Here is a 16,337-nt window from a genome sequence, read left to right as displayed (position 1 = left end):
ATTACCGGTGAAACCGGTAAATTACCGGTAATAACAATACTTTAAAATAAACTATTTTTTATGAAATGGGTTTTATTAATTATGATTACTTTACAAGAAAACATTTTGCGGACACTTTTAAGTCATTTTAAGGACACAAATAATGTAAATTTTGCCGTCTTCTAATCCAGATCGGATATCATCAACAAAATTTCCGGAAGATGAAAACGCACGTTCAGAGTCCAATGATGTTGGGCGTACAGTACGAAGAGCATTGAATACCATTTTCACGTATTCTCCTCTGACGTCCTCTGTACAACTCTTGTCTAAGGGTTTTCATTAATCCGTTTATAGATGTTGAGCTTGGGCTGGATGTTGATATTTTTCGTGCTTTAAATCGTGATTTAAGTTTTTCCTTGATGCTCAACTGCTCTGCAGATTCTGCAACGGCCAGTGGATATTTTCCCTCCTGTTGTCTAGCTTCTGAATCGATATCATAATCGTCAAATTTCATCAATTCATAAACGATTTCAAATGTCTGCTTGATCATTGCAGTCCGTGACGTTTGATAGAAGACGCCGAAGTCATCATTAATTGTGTCACGACTACGAGTAGAATGATCATTCGTATAGGCAAACAAATCTGCACGAAACGTTTTTCTGCAGTCCTGCAAGCAGCTGCTCCGGAATTTCTGATGGTTGTTCTAGCATAAATTGCAGTCTAACGTCAGTTTTCATAAAGGGTGTAGTTCTTTCGGCATAGCAGTATCGCTATGAGTTCTAAATCGCTGAAGCTTATCCTATGTTTCATTTTCAAATCGGGCAGCGATTTTTGAACTAAAGTTCAGAGATTGTGGAATCTGCGCAACACTGCCAGTTGGTTTTTTCGATCTCTTTTTGATTCTGGAGTAATATTTGGTCGGGGTTCTTCCAAAACGAACCAAGCGCCAAAAACATTATTTTGAGATATTTCATTTTGAAGTTTGGGCTCCCACTAATTGACTGTGTCTGATCAAACCTATCATTTTATCGCTCACGTTTTGCAAACAGGATGTCAAATATAATATTCCCTTTCATGCTGTAAGCACACATCTTCGTCAATTTCTGATTCAAAACCTTTATGAAGATGAAAAAAAACTCAATTTCGTTGCTGTTAGACACGCAAAACTTCTCTTTGCAGCCAGAGCGAACCAAGTATATGTTAACTATTAACATAATATCATTACACAACACATTAATTTCACTAATTTCATAAATGGTATATATATATATATATATTGATTCACTTTTGCCGTTTTTAACAAATTAATAAATGAAAATAAATTGACTTCAGAATGCATTGAACTTGGTTCGTTGTGGCTAAACGCATTTTTGAAAAATGCAAACCAGCCTTCTAACATGTCTTAACACATCATGCCAGCCCTTCAGCTGTATTACTTACCAGATCCCGACGACATCTGATTCCAGGAGATGTCCGAAACAAAAAAAATGTATTGAAGATCTGCTTTCTTGGAGAAAACGATCACTATCCTCCGGTGCCATATTGTGGGTTCATGGTTCGCTTTGGTTGAATGCAACTTCGTTTTTTACAGTATGCTACACAGAATAAAAATTACTGAAATTACCGGTCATTGATTGTAAAATTACCGGTAATTCGGTAATGAAAAATTCTCCGATATTACCGGTAAAAGCGGTAACGGTAAAACCGGTTAACAATACCTAATCACGACAGATTGTGTCACATTTAACCGAAACCCACTCACCCGAAAGACAGTTACCCAAAAGACATTCACCCGAATTCCACTCACCCCAATGTAACAAATACCCGAATGTAATGGAGGCGGTCCCCATCTAACGAGTGAGAATTTAATTCGTTACCTTTAGCGTGAGAGGTACGGTCTGTTTCCGTTTTCGCTTTCTATACTCTTTTACTACCGCCATTTCGCTCAATGTTTTCAATGAACCGGAAGCCATCATCTTCTTTTCCAAAATGGCATCGGAATACGATATTCGACTTCTACTGTTGAAGCCCTTTCATCTAATACCCATATCGTAGGGGTTTTATATCATTGTAGGTCATTTAGAGCCAGTGTCATTAAACTAGAAATCAAAACAAGATTATGTTCGTTTTCCGCTCGTTTGTTATTGTCACCCATTGCCCATCTAATTGGCGGTGTACAACATTTCCGGCCAATCGGGAGTAGATTCATAAAACATAGCAAGGGTTATACTATACATTCCATTGTCGAAGTCGCCAAAAACAAGAATTTTGTGCTATCGATTTTACTCTCAATTGGTTGACGTTGAATTTTATGCTTTGATTTTCATTAACACCCAATGATCTTCAATTTCGACGTTACGAATATCATAAACAAAATGAAGATGCAAATGAAAAATGAACTTCATGGCAAGCTGATGTTTGCTGTTCATTCCACTGGTGTTCATTTATATTGTTGTTCCATGTTTATCGACTCTCTCTTGAGCAGTAGGTTATCAATACAAGGCAGGCTGAAAATCGCCGTATTTGAATGTTGTGAACGTGAATATTTTCGGCACTGATGGGTAGCCAAATTAAAATAAACGCGCATAGCGGAAGCTCCATCAGCATCTCGTACCGGACATTTTATGCTTTACTTTACGCAGTCACTTCGAATCGCCACAAAAAGAAATGCAATGTCAGCAATCCGCTTTTCCACGACATACGACTTTTTTCGGGGCATATTATGGCACTAAAGTGCAACTGTTATTATGAATTTATTTTTTCGTAATAAAATTTATTCTGAGATCACTGTAATGGAGGCGGTCCCCATCTAACGAGGATGAGGAACCGAGGCGATCTCAAGCCGACAAGGTGATGCAATCTGAGTTGGCCGCCAACCGTAATGCACCAGGTGAACGTATGCCGTCCGACGCTCGCTAACGGTCGGTCGGACAGAACTAAAGGATCGTCTCCTATGTTTCAAACAAACCGGGCAATCGGTTGAACACAGGTTTGCTTGCGAGAGGCCGCCGCTTCCGATGGCGGGTCGGCGGTCGACTCGGATTCCGCCACCTCGGCGGCTTGGTGCCGCCTCGGTTCCTTATCCTCGTTAAATGGGGCTTCGTCCCCATTACGTTGACCTCAGAATAATTTTCATCACGAAATAATAAATTCAAGATAAAGACTTCGTTGCAATGATAAGTACATGAGTACCTTTTTTTATCAATTCTTTTCACATTGTCATGGCATTTATGCTTTATATATTTTTTTAATCAAATTACCTGCTTAATTTTCGAAATATTCCATAACCCATGCTCATTTTTGAATAATCTTAGGGCCTTAAAGATCAATACGGAACGGAAAGAAGACGGCATGTCAATTGTGCCTACACTAATTTTAAAAAATGACACCGCGAAGTCTTCAAAATCATTTTCAAATGTCTTCATTACAATTTCTCATTTCACTTCGTATTTTTGTTGCTTTTTCATGTTGTTTTGATGTAATCTTATTTATCAACAGGAGGTTCGACGAAACTCATAATCTGATTTGTCGGAATCTTTCCTTCTCATTCGGTAAACATTCCATTCGGGTAAATGTCGCATTCGGGTGTTTGTTACATTCGGGTATTTGTTGCATTCGGGTGAATGTCATTCGGGTATGTGTTACATTTGGGTAAATGTGCTTCGGGTAAACGTGTTTCGGGCAATGGTATTCGGGTGAATGGGACACAACCCTTCAAATATGCCTTAAAAATGATCTAACAAAAAGGATAGACTAAAATCTCCTTGAAGGGCTTGTGATTTTTCTCATTTTTTCTTGTCTAAAATAGCTTCCGATATTCGGAATGACAAATTCGGATTATGTTGCCAAAACCGCTCTGCTGATTTGTCCGTGATATGTGGTTGCACTTGCAAACGGGAACTTGTCATAGAAGAAGGAATTATCTCTTGTTTTCAAAACAAAATGTCTTTTTTCAGTGGAGTGTCCGTCTAACCCGACTTGATCAGTATTTTTGTATTTTATCAATATTTTTGGAGTAAAAATGAGAAAACTTCACCTTCACCAAAACTGATTCGATAAACTGGAACAGAAGTGACGGTAAAACATTCACGTAAAGAAAAATACCCCAAAAATTTACGCGATAACAACGAGCATTTTCTGCTTACTTTTTTTTGTTTTTATTTACAACTAGCTAACCCGGCAAACTTCGTCCCGCCCATTTACTTGATTAATTCTCGAGTAATGCAGAAATTTGTATTTTATTTGTATGGCAGCCACCCCTAAGAGAGGGGGGAGGGGTATCTAATCACCATAGAAACATTCATTGCACCCTAAAGTTTCCATATGCCTAATTTGGTTTAATTTGCTTGATTAATTCTCGGGTAATGCAAAAATTTGTGTTTCATTTGTACGGCAGTTCCCTCTAAGAGAGGGGGAAGGAGTATCTTAACACCATAGAAACATTTATTGCATCCTAAAACCTCCACATGCCAAATTTGGTTTCATTTGCTTGATTAATTCTCGAGTAATGCAGAAATTTGTGTTTCATTTGTATGGCAGCCCCCCCTTTGAGTGGGGGAAGGACTGTCTAACCATCATAGAAACATTTATTGCACTCTACAACATTCACATGCCAACTTTGGTTTCGTTTGATTGATTAATTTCCGAGTAATGCAGAAATTTGTGTTTCATTTGTATGGCAGCCCCCCCTTAGAGAGGGGGGAGGGGTCTCAAAATATCACGAAAACCTTCCCCGGCCCCAAAAACCCCTACATACCAATTTTCATGTCGATCGGTTCAGTAGTTTCCGAGTCTATAAGAATCAGACAGACAGACAGACATCACTCCATTTTTATATATATATATATAGATTTCAACAGAAAGCCAGCTAGTTGTACACAGTAAGTGTCAAAAGTATTGATACACTGTGTTGCAAGTTTATGCATCATTAATATTTAAAATAAAAATGTAACTTATCAATTATACAGGGGTGTCCGTCTTTCCCGACTTTCCCCTACTTATTTTCGCACGATCTTGCTCTTTCATCAGAACCAGATCATATTCCTCTGATTCAGAGATCAAAGTGGTTTGATTATAAGATGTGTTGATGTTGGTGAATGTTCTTCTTGGAAGTTGTTTCCTCATTCTTGGGTATTGGTAGATTTACTGAGACCCTGGCTTTTTTTTTGTTTTGATTGGAACAGTCTTTGTTGGAAACGAACTCTGGAAGTATTCCCTCATTGAAGTCTTTTTTGGTCTGAGGTCCGCCCTTGCTTCGCTTTCGTGAACTCTGCCGGAGCGACCGGGATCGTAACCATCGGTTAGGTATCATTGAGTTGATGATTATCTTATTGAATTTCGACGTGGTTTGATTTTCCAGAGTGCTGTTTTTAGAAGTTTCACATACAGAGAACGGACACTTAGGTTCCTTATCTTTGCAAAGCTCGCCATGTGACCCACTGATTTCCATTTCAGGCATGTCATGGGCTTAGGGATCTACCATCATGTGAACAGGGAGGACATAACCAGCAAAAGTGAAACGAACGGCATAAATTTCGTATTTCCCCTTCGAAGGAAACTGTTCCCAACTGGCGGCAGTCCAAGATCTAGACGGTCATCGAGGGAAGTTATTCAAAATGACCAACACCTTTACTCGTAAGTTATTCGCTCGTCATACCCGTTTCGGTTATCACATCCTCAATTTAAACTACGTCATGTGATGGAACGCGTATTTAAGCAGCAGCCAAAGCAGTTTCCACCGCAACAATCCCCTCACCCTTCCGGCAGTCTGTTTTTCCCTTTTTCGCAGTTAAGAGGGATTCGATCTCACTGCACAGCTTCCTGTTGGGGGGTATCAAGTTTCTCACCCTTTTCCCAGTTTCTACCAACAGCTAGACGATTTTGGCGCTGAGTTGACTAACATTTTTCCCAAAGGTAAAATTTCAATTGAAGTATGGGTAGCAGTGCCACAAATTATCAAAATCTATTCACGAATGAAGGAATTAGCTTTTTCCAAGTGTCGGATGAATTCTCTTCTGTTGACGCTCAACACCATATCTGTTATGATGAGTATATCACAAAAGTCGAGACGCGTGAACTTTGTCTGGTATATTGAACGAAAACATCATGAACGAATTTCGAAAAGCCTGCATTCAGGCACTTTCATTACTGTAAATAATTCCAGGTGATTATCACGAACATTAAGTTGATCTTCATCGCTTGCAGTGAATTTTTATTGAAATCGTGTTTTATTTTCATATTTAGAAAAAAGAAAGAACCAGGAATCCGGAAAAGGCAACATTAGTTTTCGTTGAGCGTTGACCGTTGTGCGGTGTCGAGCGGCTGAGAGAGATTTAGCGTTGAACGGCGTTGAGCGTTTCGTTCATTTTTTATACTGTATTATAGTGACTTTCAACACTTTTTGGCTGGTTCGTCACTTTATTACATTTTTGGAAGAATGTCGAGAGTGAGAATTTAATTCGTTACCTTTAGCGTGAGAGGTACGGTCTGTTTCCGTTTTCGCTTTCTATACTCTTTTACTACCGCCATTTCGCTCAATGTTTTCAATTAACCGGACGCCATCATCTTCTTTTCCAAAATGGCATCGGAATACGATATTCGACTTCTACTGTTGAAGCCCTTTCATCTAATACCCATATCGTAGGGGTTTTATATCATTGTAGGTCATTTAGAGCCAGTGTCATTAAACTAGAAATCAAAACAAGATTATGTTCGTTTTCCGCTCGTTTGTTATTGTCACCCATTGCCCATCTAATTGGCGGTGTACAACATTTCCGGCCAATCGGGAGTAGATTCATAAAACATAGCAAGGGTTATACTATACATTCCATTGTCGAAGTCGCCAAAAACAAGAATTTTGTGCTATCGATTTTACTCTCAATTGGTTGACGTTGAATTTTATGCTTTGATTTTCATTAACACCCAATGATCTTCAATTTCGACGTTACGAATATCATAAACAAAATGAAGATGCAAATGAAAAATGAACTTCATGGCAAGCTGATGTTTGCTGTTCATTCCACTGGTGTTCATTGATATTGTTGTTCCATGTTTATCGACTCTCTCTTGAGCAGTAGGTTATCAATACAAGGCAGGCTGAAAATCGCCGTATTTGAATGTTGTGAACGTGAATATTTTCGGCACTGATGGGTAGCCAAATTAAAATAAACTTAACGCGCATAGCGGAAGCTCCATCAGCATCTCGTACCGGACATTTTATTCAACGGTAGATCGATTTTTTGCTTTACTTTACGCAGTCACTTCGAAGCGCCACAAAAAGAAATGCAATGTCAGCAATCCGCTTTTCCACGACATACGACTTTTTTCGGGGCGTATCGTTTGGGCCAGAGCTTCCATACCCTCCTTCATGAACTTATCATCTTAAAACAACACGTTTTCCTGTTTCGATTTCACCAAAAAAGTTTAACTGACTACTTCTCTTCATATCTTAACTCAGATATTTTTTCGGCACGAGTTATGCCAACACATAGTCTACCTAGAACTTGAATCGATTCCAACTACACGCCAATTTTGCCCTGTCAACATTGTATTTTTCTGATCAGTTCTGTTCCTGTGAAATTTAGGAACAGTTTACCCTCATCAATAATTCACTGAAATTGTATCAAAGTGCAAAAAACTAGTGACGTGTCGTTTGATGAACTGTTATTCCGTTGATTGCACAATCAAACTCGTATAAACATCCCGGAATCAGCAAACGAATAAAAAAACAAACTTTCGAAGAGAACTCACCAAAAATAAAATGCATGAAACATTGAATAAATTTTATTTACGACTACACTTCGCCAGTGAAAAAAAACCTTGCCATCGGATACTGAAATCAATATACTGATTGCCATTTATCATCCACATTATTCCTTCCCAGATTCATCCCGTTTAACCATCTGCCAGATCAAGCCTTCGCTGGATGACGAATTATTGTCGATTCGTGGCAGTTCACTTTTTTTTCGCTCGCCACCACTATGCGACAGTAATTGGCCGGTGGACCATTTTCGTGCGTGCCATTTGTACTAAATTAATTTAATCAATTTGAAAATCTTCCATCTCCTGCTGTATCCTCGGAACCCAGCGCAGCTCAGTTGCAGGCAGGCACCTTTTTGTTCAGGCGATTTTTTGGTTACTGAAAACCCCTCCCGCACACACACACACACACACACACACACACACACACACACGAGTGGGGGTCATCAGTGCATCGGCAAAAAGCCATAAATTAACTCCATTATCCTGGTGGCTTTGTGGAATTCGACGGAAAAATAAAGCGCTCGGTTCGCGAAATTCAATTTATGTTCCTTTGTTTTCTGGTCACTATTCCACTACCATACCATTCGACAATAATATTTTTCATTTGTGTTTTTTTTTTTCAATTCACTCTCCCTTTACGCCACCCACTCTCTGCCGCCCCTATTCCTGTCCCAACAGAGAAAAACAATCAAATTAGTTTCACCCCCTCTGCCCATTCAGAGAACTATCATTACTCACGTCGCCTTGTGCAAGAAAACAGCAAAATCCATCATTCCAGCAATCCGAGAACAGTACTTCACCTTTTTCGAAGCATTGATTCGACAGCGAGAACTGATCGGTGTTTCGATCGTGTGCGTTGGGGATGGCAACACTGACCATTGCTCCATAGAAACAGTCTACACTAACGGATTCCCCAAACCGAGGGAGAGAGCAAATGTAAATAGCAGTCGCTTCGATCTTCACCCACTCACTCACTCAGTCACTACACCATCATGTCACCCCTCGAACTGCAAGCACCGTGCTTGGGTAGGCTTAAGTTGGCCAGCCAGTGTTGCCAAACCCACACCCAACCATACGATCCGGACCGGGTCAGTTGTCCCCGTCCAAAACGCTGCCCAACGTCGGAGAATCGGTATGTTTTGAGAAAGGATCCAAACGTTCCAACGTAAATTTCTTTGAACCTTTTTGCTTACAATCTTAACCATAGGCACCATCGTTTTTTTATTCAATCCAGAAACCACCTCAAATACTTCAAAGAAAATCAAGTCACTACTGATCCGGTGAAAAAAAACAACAACAAAAAATATTTTTCAACTAAGTATGTTTCCAACAGTTAGAACTTCATAGTACGAAAGCAATTTTGGTTTTGTTTTATAGCTAATAAATTTTGTTTTGTTCAAACTAATTTTATATTGGAATGGGATCGAAACGGACCGACAACTTGATCCGCGCTGCTGCTAAGTCAGTTCACAAATATTTGTTTTAAGCTCTGTTCGATTTTAACCCCCCCTCAATTCTGTTCGTTTCTTAGGTTGTGGTACGTTTTATCCGTTTGTTTCGTTCCTTAACCAACTACATTTCCTTGGTTCCAGTTTACTAACAGCAGATAAACTACTAACCCGTGTAATAATTCTAATATATTAATTAAATGAAAAAACAACGATTCCCCAACCTCCACAAAAAGCCTTTAAAATGCGGGATCGCAACAGACTGTTACACGCATAGTTTAGGAGTTTTTTGGTTATGTGCAGGAAATGATCGACTGGATGTCCTACCTGTCAGTGGTGTCGACGCTGGCGTTCGTGGTATTCTTCGCCGTCGGGCCCGGCTCGATCCCGTGGATGATTACTGCCGAGCTGTTCAGCCAGGGGCCGCGGCCGAGCGCGATGGCGATCGCGGTGCTCGTCAACTGGATGGCAAACTTCGTCGTTGGAATTGGTTTCCCAAGTTTAAAGGTGAGTGGCCGTTTTTTTTTCAGAAAAATCAACATTCATCCGGAAAAAATGACAAATTCCTACAAACACTCCGCTGAGCTTGACGATTTTTTTCGATTGATGATTTTTCGCATAAATTTTATTATTGTATTTTATGATTTGGCTCAATTGTTCAGACGCATTCTTTGTGACCAAAAAGGACAATTTTCATCATTGGTTTGCCATTTTGACTCTAGCCTTACTTTTGAGAAGGGCCTAAACAAAGATTGCTCGAAATTTTTTTTAAAAAATATAACTCCGAAACGGTTGGTCCAATTGATTCGGTATCTTCCGTAATGTTTTAGGTTATTATTGGGACTATGCAGTGCATTGAATGCATAGGATGGGACAAATGTGGGACAAAAATTATAACAGCAGAATTTACCCATTGAAACACTTTGGTGTGATGGGAAAAATCGTTCATAGGTATCAGAACTATTGTTTGCATAAATGTCTCATGTCATTTGAAAAATCGTATAAGGTTCTCAAGCGACTAAAAAAAATCTGATCATTTCGGATACGCAGAAATCATTGTTTGAGTAACCACTGGTTCAAATCATGTTGAATTAGTTGTTTTTAAAAAGCAGCATAATTGTTTGCATAAGTGTCTTCTGTCATCTCATGTCATTATGTCATCAATCAAGAACAGAAATTCACCTGTTGAATTTTCATTTGGAAACTTCTGTTTGTGCTGTTTTCAGAACTGCCGTCCTACCCCATTTACAGTTCAATTTCGCTTTTGTAGGATTAGATATATGCAAATTTTTAGCAATATCGTTGATGGTTGAGTTAACCAGCTCCTGAATATCTACCATTGCTGATGTCTCGAAACCGAAATGTTTTTTTCTGGATGATTTTATCATTTTCTTGTTTCAGGACACACGGACTTTTTTTCCCTGTTGGGTGTGAACCACTGCGTCCATTATTTTGAACTATTGTTGTATACCCCTTTTTTATTCTACACTTCAACCTTATCTACTGTTTATTGATGAAGGAGTAGACTGAAAGCTAGAGCGAGAAAGGTGCCAATCAGGAATAATCTGTTTGATAAAATTTATAATCCTGATCGGCGACGCAGACCAAATTTCCTTGGGCTCCAGAATAGCTTTATCAAGGTGTTGAAGTCTGCGTCTAGTTAGAGCTCCGCAGTTACAGAGCAAATATTCCGAGGTTTCGATTTCGGCATTACAAAAGCGACAAATATCATCTTGTACTAAACCTATGTTTTTAAGATGGTATTTACTCGGGCAGTTAGTCCTGTTACAAGACAAGTAAATGTGCTGAGGTCTTTCTTACTAAGGCTTAGCAGCTGTTGAGTAATTTTAATACTCGGCGTAATAAATTTTTCCGCCTGTTTAAGTTTTGCATCCATCTAATTGGCTGTCACTTCCCGGTCTTCCCATTTATTCAGCTCACTTTTCAACACACAGTCAGAAAGTCCACAGACTGGTTATGGACCAGTGAATGGTGAGTTTGAGCCGTTCCTGGCAAGTTCATCTGCTCGTTCGTTGCCCTCTATACCGCAATGGCCAGGAATCCAGTACAATTGTACCTAACTTATCTGACTTAATTGCCGTAAAAGGGAAATTCATTCCCAGACAATTTTTGAAGAACAAAAGCATTTAGAGCTTTAAGTGCCGCTTGACTGTCTGAGAATATGCAGATGCTAGCATGTTTATATTTTCTTTTGAGGCAGACATTTGAACATTCTATTATTGCAGCTAATTCTGCCTGAAAAACCTTCATCCCATACTGAACGAGAATGTTCGATCACTCTGTATGGAATGTCATAATTAGTCCTACGTTCCATCCAATCACTGTTCATCTCTGAGGCTGTTCCAATGAGTAAGAAATTCAGGATGCTCAAGTGACCAGTTTTGTCCCCGTCTAGTATTTTTTTTCCATCTTTCAAGCTTTAGAGCGCTTTTTTGGCCTCTAGCTGAACCTGGTTCAAAGGTACCAGATGAAGGATAGCCTTCAATACCTTTGAAGGAGTGCTCCGCATTGCTCCAGTAATTGCATCGCATGCTAGTCGTTGGAGTTTGTTTAGCTTTTTTGTAGCTACAGTCTCCTTAGTCTTTGGCCACCATACAAGTGAGGCATAGGTTATCCTAGGCAGCACAATTGCAGTGTAGACCCACATAACCATTTTTGGTTTAAGGCCCCATGTTCTTCCTATCATTTTAGAGCATGCCCATAGGGCTGAGTTGGCCTTGCTGATTAATGAATCTGAGTTCCAGTTTAGTTTGGCATCTAAGTTAACACCTAGTTATTTCACTGAAGCGCTGCTTTTTATTTCCTCTCCCCCAAAACGTAAAGACTGCAGATGCAGTTTTTCTTTCTGGTGAAAGGAATAGTTGTTTTTGAGAGATTTAGGCGCCCCATACACGCACAATACTATTGTACCGATTTATTGACATTGTTATTGAAGGTTGTGCACAGACGTACAATATTATGGCGTCACAGTCATGTTTGTGCAACAAAATTGAATCATTTGGGGATGATATTGTAGTCGGTCCTGAATATTGTGCAAGGCTGGCTACTGACGTTCAATATTTCATCGCAAGTACTCGTTGGAACCTGACACTTGATATCCCATAATGCCGAAAGTGAACGATTAGTCTCAATAAACTCGATAATAAAATCCCCGTCGGCGTTTTGATGGCCATGGCGACACACGCTACCTCGAAAAACAGTCTGTGAATTTTTTTAGGAAAACACTCACTTTACACCCGAGACGATGTAAATATAAACATGAGCTTTGACATTAACTGACACCATATCGCACAACGTCACACATAGATCATGCAATATTGTAAGCGTTGCACAATAAATATCTAAATTTTTTGATATCATACAATATATTGTACAACATTTCAATATCTGAAACACCACCTATGTTGTGCAATAATATTGTAGATGTAAGGGCCGCTTTATGCTCAGACCTTCTGTGATACACCAAGATTGTGTAAAGTTTAAGGCCATCTGCATTCTGCTCGATAATACGTCGTCGAACTTGCCACGTACCATTATGACTGGATCATCGGCAAAGCCCACAACTTCGAATCCTTTTACCTCTAAACTTATCAGAAGGTCGTCAACTACAAGTGACCAAAGGAGGGGTGATAAAACCCCTCCTTGTGGGCAACCTTTCGTTGCAATCACATATGTTGAAGACCCGCCCAGCTCCGAGGTGATTCGTCTATGTGTGAGCATGCCCTGGATCCATTTGACTAGGCAGTTATCGAAGCGTCTTTTTCTCATCGATTGTACCATTGATAGATAAGAAGCATTATCAAAGGCACTTTCGATGTCAAGAAATGCGCATAGAGCGGTTTCTTTTGACGAGAGAGATTTTTCAATTTTTGTTACAAGCGTGTGTAGCGCTGTTACTGTGGATTTGCCTGATTGATAGGCAAACTGGTATTTAGATAATGGGCATTTGGACATGAATACAGACTTTATGTATCCATATGAAACTTTTTCCATAGTTTTCAGCAATATTGATTATAAACTAATTGGTCTGAATGCTTTTGGGAGTGATTTGTCACGTTTCCCCGCTTTTGGAATGAAAACTACTTTAACAAGTCCCCATATCGAAGGAATGTGCTCTAGTATCAGACTTCTCTCGAAATCTCGATAAGAGGTGGAAATAGTTTTTTTTTTATCCAAAATATATATTTTTATTAAGGCTCATATCGCGTCAGCCTAACGGGGCCGGGAGTTCAATATTTCGACAATGTTTGCTTACAACTATGTTAGTAATATGTAACCGATTACTCGCGGTTGGCTCGAGGTTAGTTTTACAAGTGTTCTCATAATTGGTATGTTGCAGTCTTCGATGCTCTGTACGTGTGCCCGACACGGGATACTTCCTATTGGGATGCAGCTGACCATTAATCAGCAACGCCCCCCTAGTCTGTACCTCATATCTAGCTGGTGCGTCTTTCTCGACTCGAGGAATCCAGGATAGAATGGTCACTAGCCGGCGCAATCATCAGCTCGTGTAGAGTTGTCATGAGCGGTACAACCTTTGGCTCTTGTTCAATGATCAGTGGACTGCACAACCTTCGGCCCGTGCATCTGTAAAGAGTGTGTGTATGTATTGCCGCGACTAAGTAAAAGTTTATCGTTTGGATAGGGGGGATATGAAACGGGGACACAACGAAGGAAACATCATTAAACGTTGACATCGGCGTTTCTGAGGAACAGGTATAGATGAAGCAGAAGATCAGGATCACGGCTACCTTAGATGTTTCGGACGGGGATATCCGATTGTCTGCCTTGTGCTCTCAGTGCTCTAGAGAGCTGAGAGCGAGCAGCATGGAACCGGATACACGACCAGACAACATGCTGGATGTCGTGGTAGCCATCGCCACAATCACATAGATTGCTTGCTGTGAGCTCAATGCGATAAAGATGCGCGTTTAGGTTGTATTGATTGGACATAAGCCGAGATATCACGCGAATGAAATCACGACCTACATTCAATCTCTTGAATCATGCACTTGTCGAGACCTTAAGGATAATCGTGTGTAACCAACGACCGAACTCATCTTCACTCCACATGCGCTGCCAACTTACGAGCGTATACTGACGAGGAATGTGGAAAAAATTCATTATAAGCAATTTGCCTTTCAAAAAGTGTGCCTTCTAAAGCGTCCACCTTAGCTAGCGAGTCCGCTTTCTCATTCCCCGGAATCGAGCAATGAGAGGGAACCCATGCTAAGGTAATCTTGAATAATTTTTCGACCAAAACACTCAATAGTTGTCTTATTCTTGTTAGGAAATAAGATGAGCGTTTATCAACCTTCATTGAGCGGATTGCCTCTATTGAGCTGAGACTGTCTGAAAAAATAAAGTAGTGGTCGATGGGCAATGTTTCAATGATCCCCAGTGCGTAGTATATCGCACCCAGTTCAGCGACATACACGGAACAAGGATCTTTGAGTTTGAAAGAGGCACTGGAATTTTCATTGAAGATGCCGAAGCCAGTGGACCCGTTTATGAATGAACCGTCAGTAAAGAACATTTTATCAGATCCAACTTTCCCATATTCTGCCGAAAATATCGGCGGAATAGAATCGGAGCGTAGGTGATCTGGGATTCCATGGATTTTTTGTCGCATGGACAGATCAAAAATGACAGAGGAATTGCAAAAGTATGGGAAGCAAACTTGGTTGGAGATGCCTGGTGAAGGGTGCACGTCGTGGGTAAGGTACTCATGGTATAAAGACATAAAACTTGACTGAGGAGTCAGTTGGAGTAGATTTTCGAAGTTATCAATCACCAATGGATTCATGATCTTGCAACGGATGAGAAATCTGTAGGATAATTCTGTGAACCGAAGAGTAAGCGGGGTTACTCCTGCCAAGACTTCGAGACTCATCGTATGTGTCGAATGCAAACACCCCATGGCTATACGCAAGTAACGATATTGTATTCTCTCCAGCTTGAGAATATGAATCCTGGCAGCTGATCGGAAGCAAAAACTGCCATATTCTAACACTGATAATATCGTTGTTTTGTACAACTGAATGAGGTCTCCTGGATGGGCACCCCACCATGATCCGGTAATTGTTTGGAGAAAATTGATTCTTTGCTGGCATTTCTGTTTCAGATACGCAATGTGTCTCCCCCAGGTACACTTAGAATCAAAATATACACCCAGGTATTTGAAAAACATAGAGTGTTGGATCGTTTTGCCGGATAGGTGAAGCAGGAATTGGGCGGGTTCGTGCTTCCTAGAAAAAACGACCATTTCAGTTTTCTCCGTAGAGAATTCAATACCCAGCTTGAGGGCCCACGTGAACAGGTTGTTCAGGGTATCTTGCAACGACTTTTGCAGAACGACGGGATTAGTACCAGTGATGGAAATAACTCCATCGTCTGCAAGTTGTCTCAGCGTGCAATCTCTAGTTAGACAATCATCCATATCATTGACGTAAAAACTGTACAAGAGGGGGCTTAGGCAGGAGCCTTGTGGTAGGCCCATAAAACTGTAACGAGAAGATTTCGAGCTGCCATGAGAGAAAATCATGTGCTTTTCTGACAGTAAATTGTACAGGAAATTGTTGAGAATTGGTGAAAGTCCACGATTATGAAGCTTCTCTGAGAGAATTTCCATGGAAACTGAATCAAATGCCCCTTTGATATCGAGAAAAACGGAAGCCATTTGTTCTTTGCGAGCAAATGCGATTTGGATTTCAGAAGATAGTAGCGCGAGACAATCATTTGTCCCTTCACCTCGACGGAAGCCAAACTGCGTATTTGACAGCAAATTGTTCGTTTCGACCCACTTGTCCAAACGAAGTAGAATCGCAAGCCGGCTTGTTGGGTTTCCGTATGGCTATCACTCTCACTTGTCTCCAGTCATGCGGGACAATATTCAGCTCCAGAAACTTTTTGAACAAGTTCAGCAAACGCTGTTTTGCCAAGTCGGGAAGATTCTTCAACAAGTTGAATTTAATCTTGTCCGACCCCGGAGCTGAATTGTTACATGAGAGAAGGGCAATTGAGAATTCCACCATCGAAAAATTCTCATAATCGCTTTGAAGTGGAATGTCGCGTACGACGTTTTGTGCAGGAACGGTGTCGGGGCAAACCTTCTTTGCAAGGTTAAAA

General features: G+C 40.4%; 1 protein-coding gene across 23 annotated transcripts in view; it reads left to right on the top strand.

Moving 5' to 3' along the window:
* Nucleotides 1–16,337, top strand: part of LOC129765026 (glucose transporter type 1) — a 647,147-nt gene that overhangs the window by 553,996 nt on the left and 76,814 nt on the right. For 21 of the 23 annotated variants that reach the window (XR_008741328.1, XR_008741330.1, XR_008741327.1 and 18 more), the window contains one exon: nt 9,471–9,695. Coding sequence is in view for 19 of the 23 variants with exons in the window: in XM_055764813.1 (XP_055620788.1) it covers nt 9,471–9,695 (225 nt within the window). In the remaining 4 variants the exon portion in view is untranslated. The remainder of the gene's footprint in view (nt 1–9,470; nt 9,696–16,337) is intronic. The other 2 variants (XM_055764821.1, XM_055764819.1) reach the window with 1 other exon arrangement.

Source organism: Toxorhynchites rutilus, chromosome 2, assembly GCF_029784135.1.
Source record: "Toxorhynchites rutilus septentrionalis strain SRP chromosome 2, ASM2978413v1, whole genome shotgun sequence".
Classification (NCBI taxonomy): Eukaryota; Metazoa; Arthropoda; class Insecta; order Diptera; family Culicidae; genus Toxorhynchites; species Toxorhynchites rutilus.
Note: the sequence above shows the minus strand (reverse complement) of the source record. Positions and strands in the feature narration are given on the sequence as shown.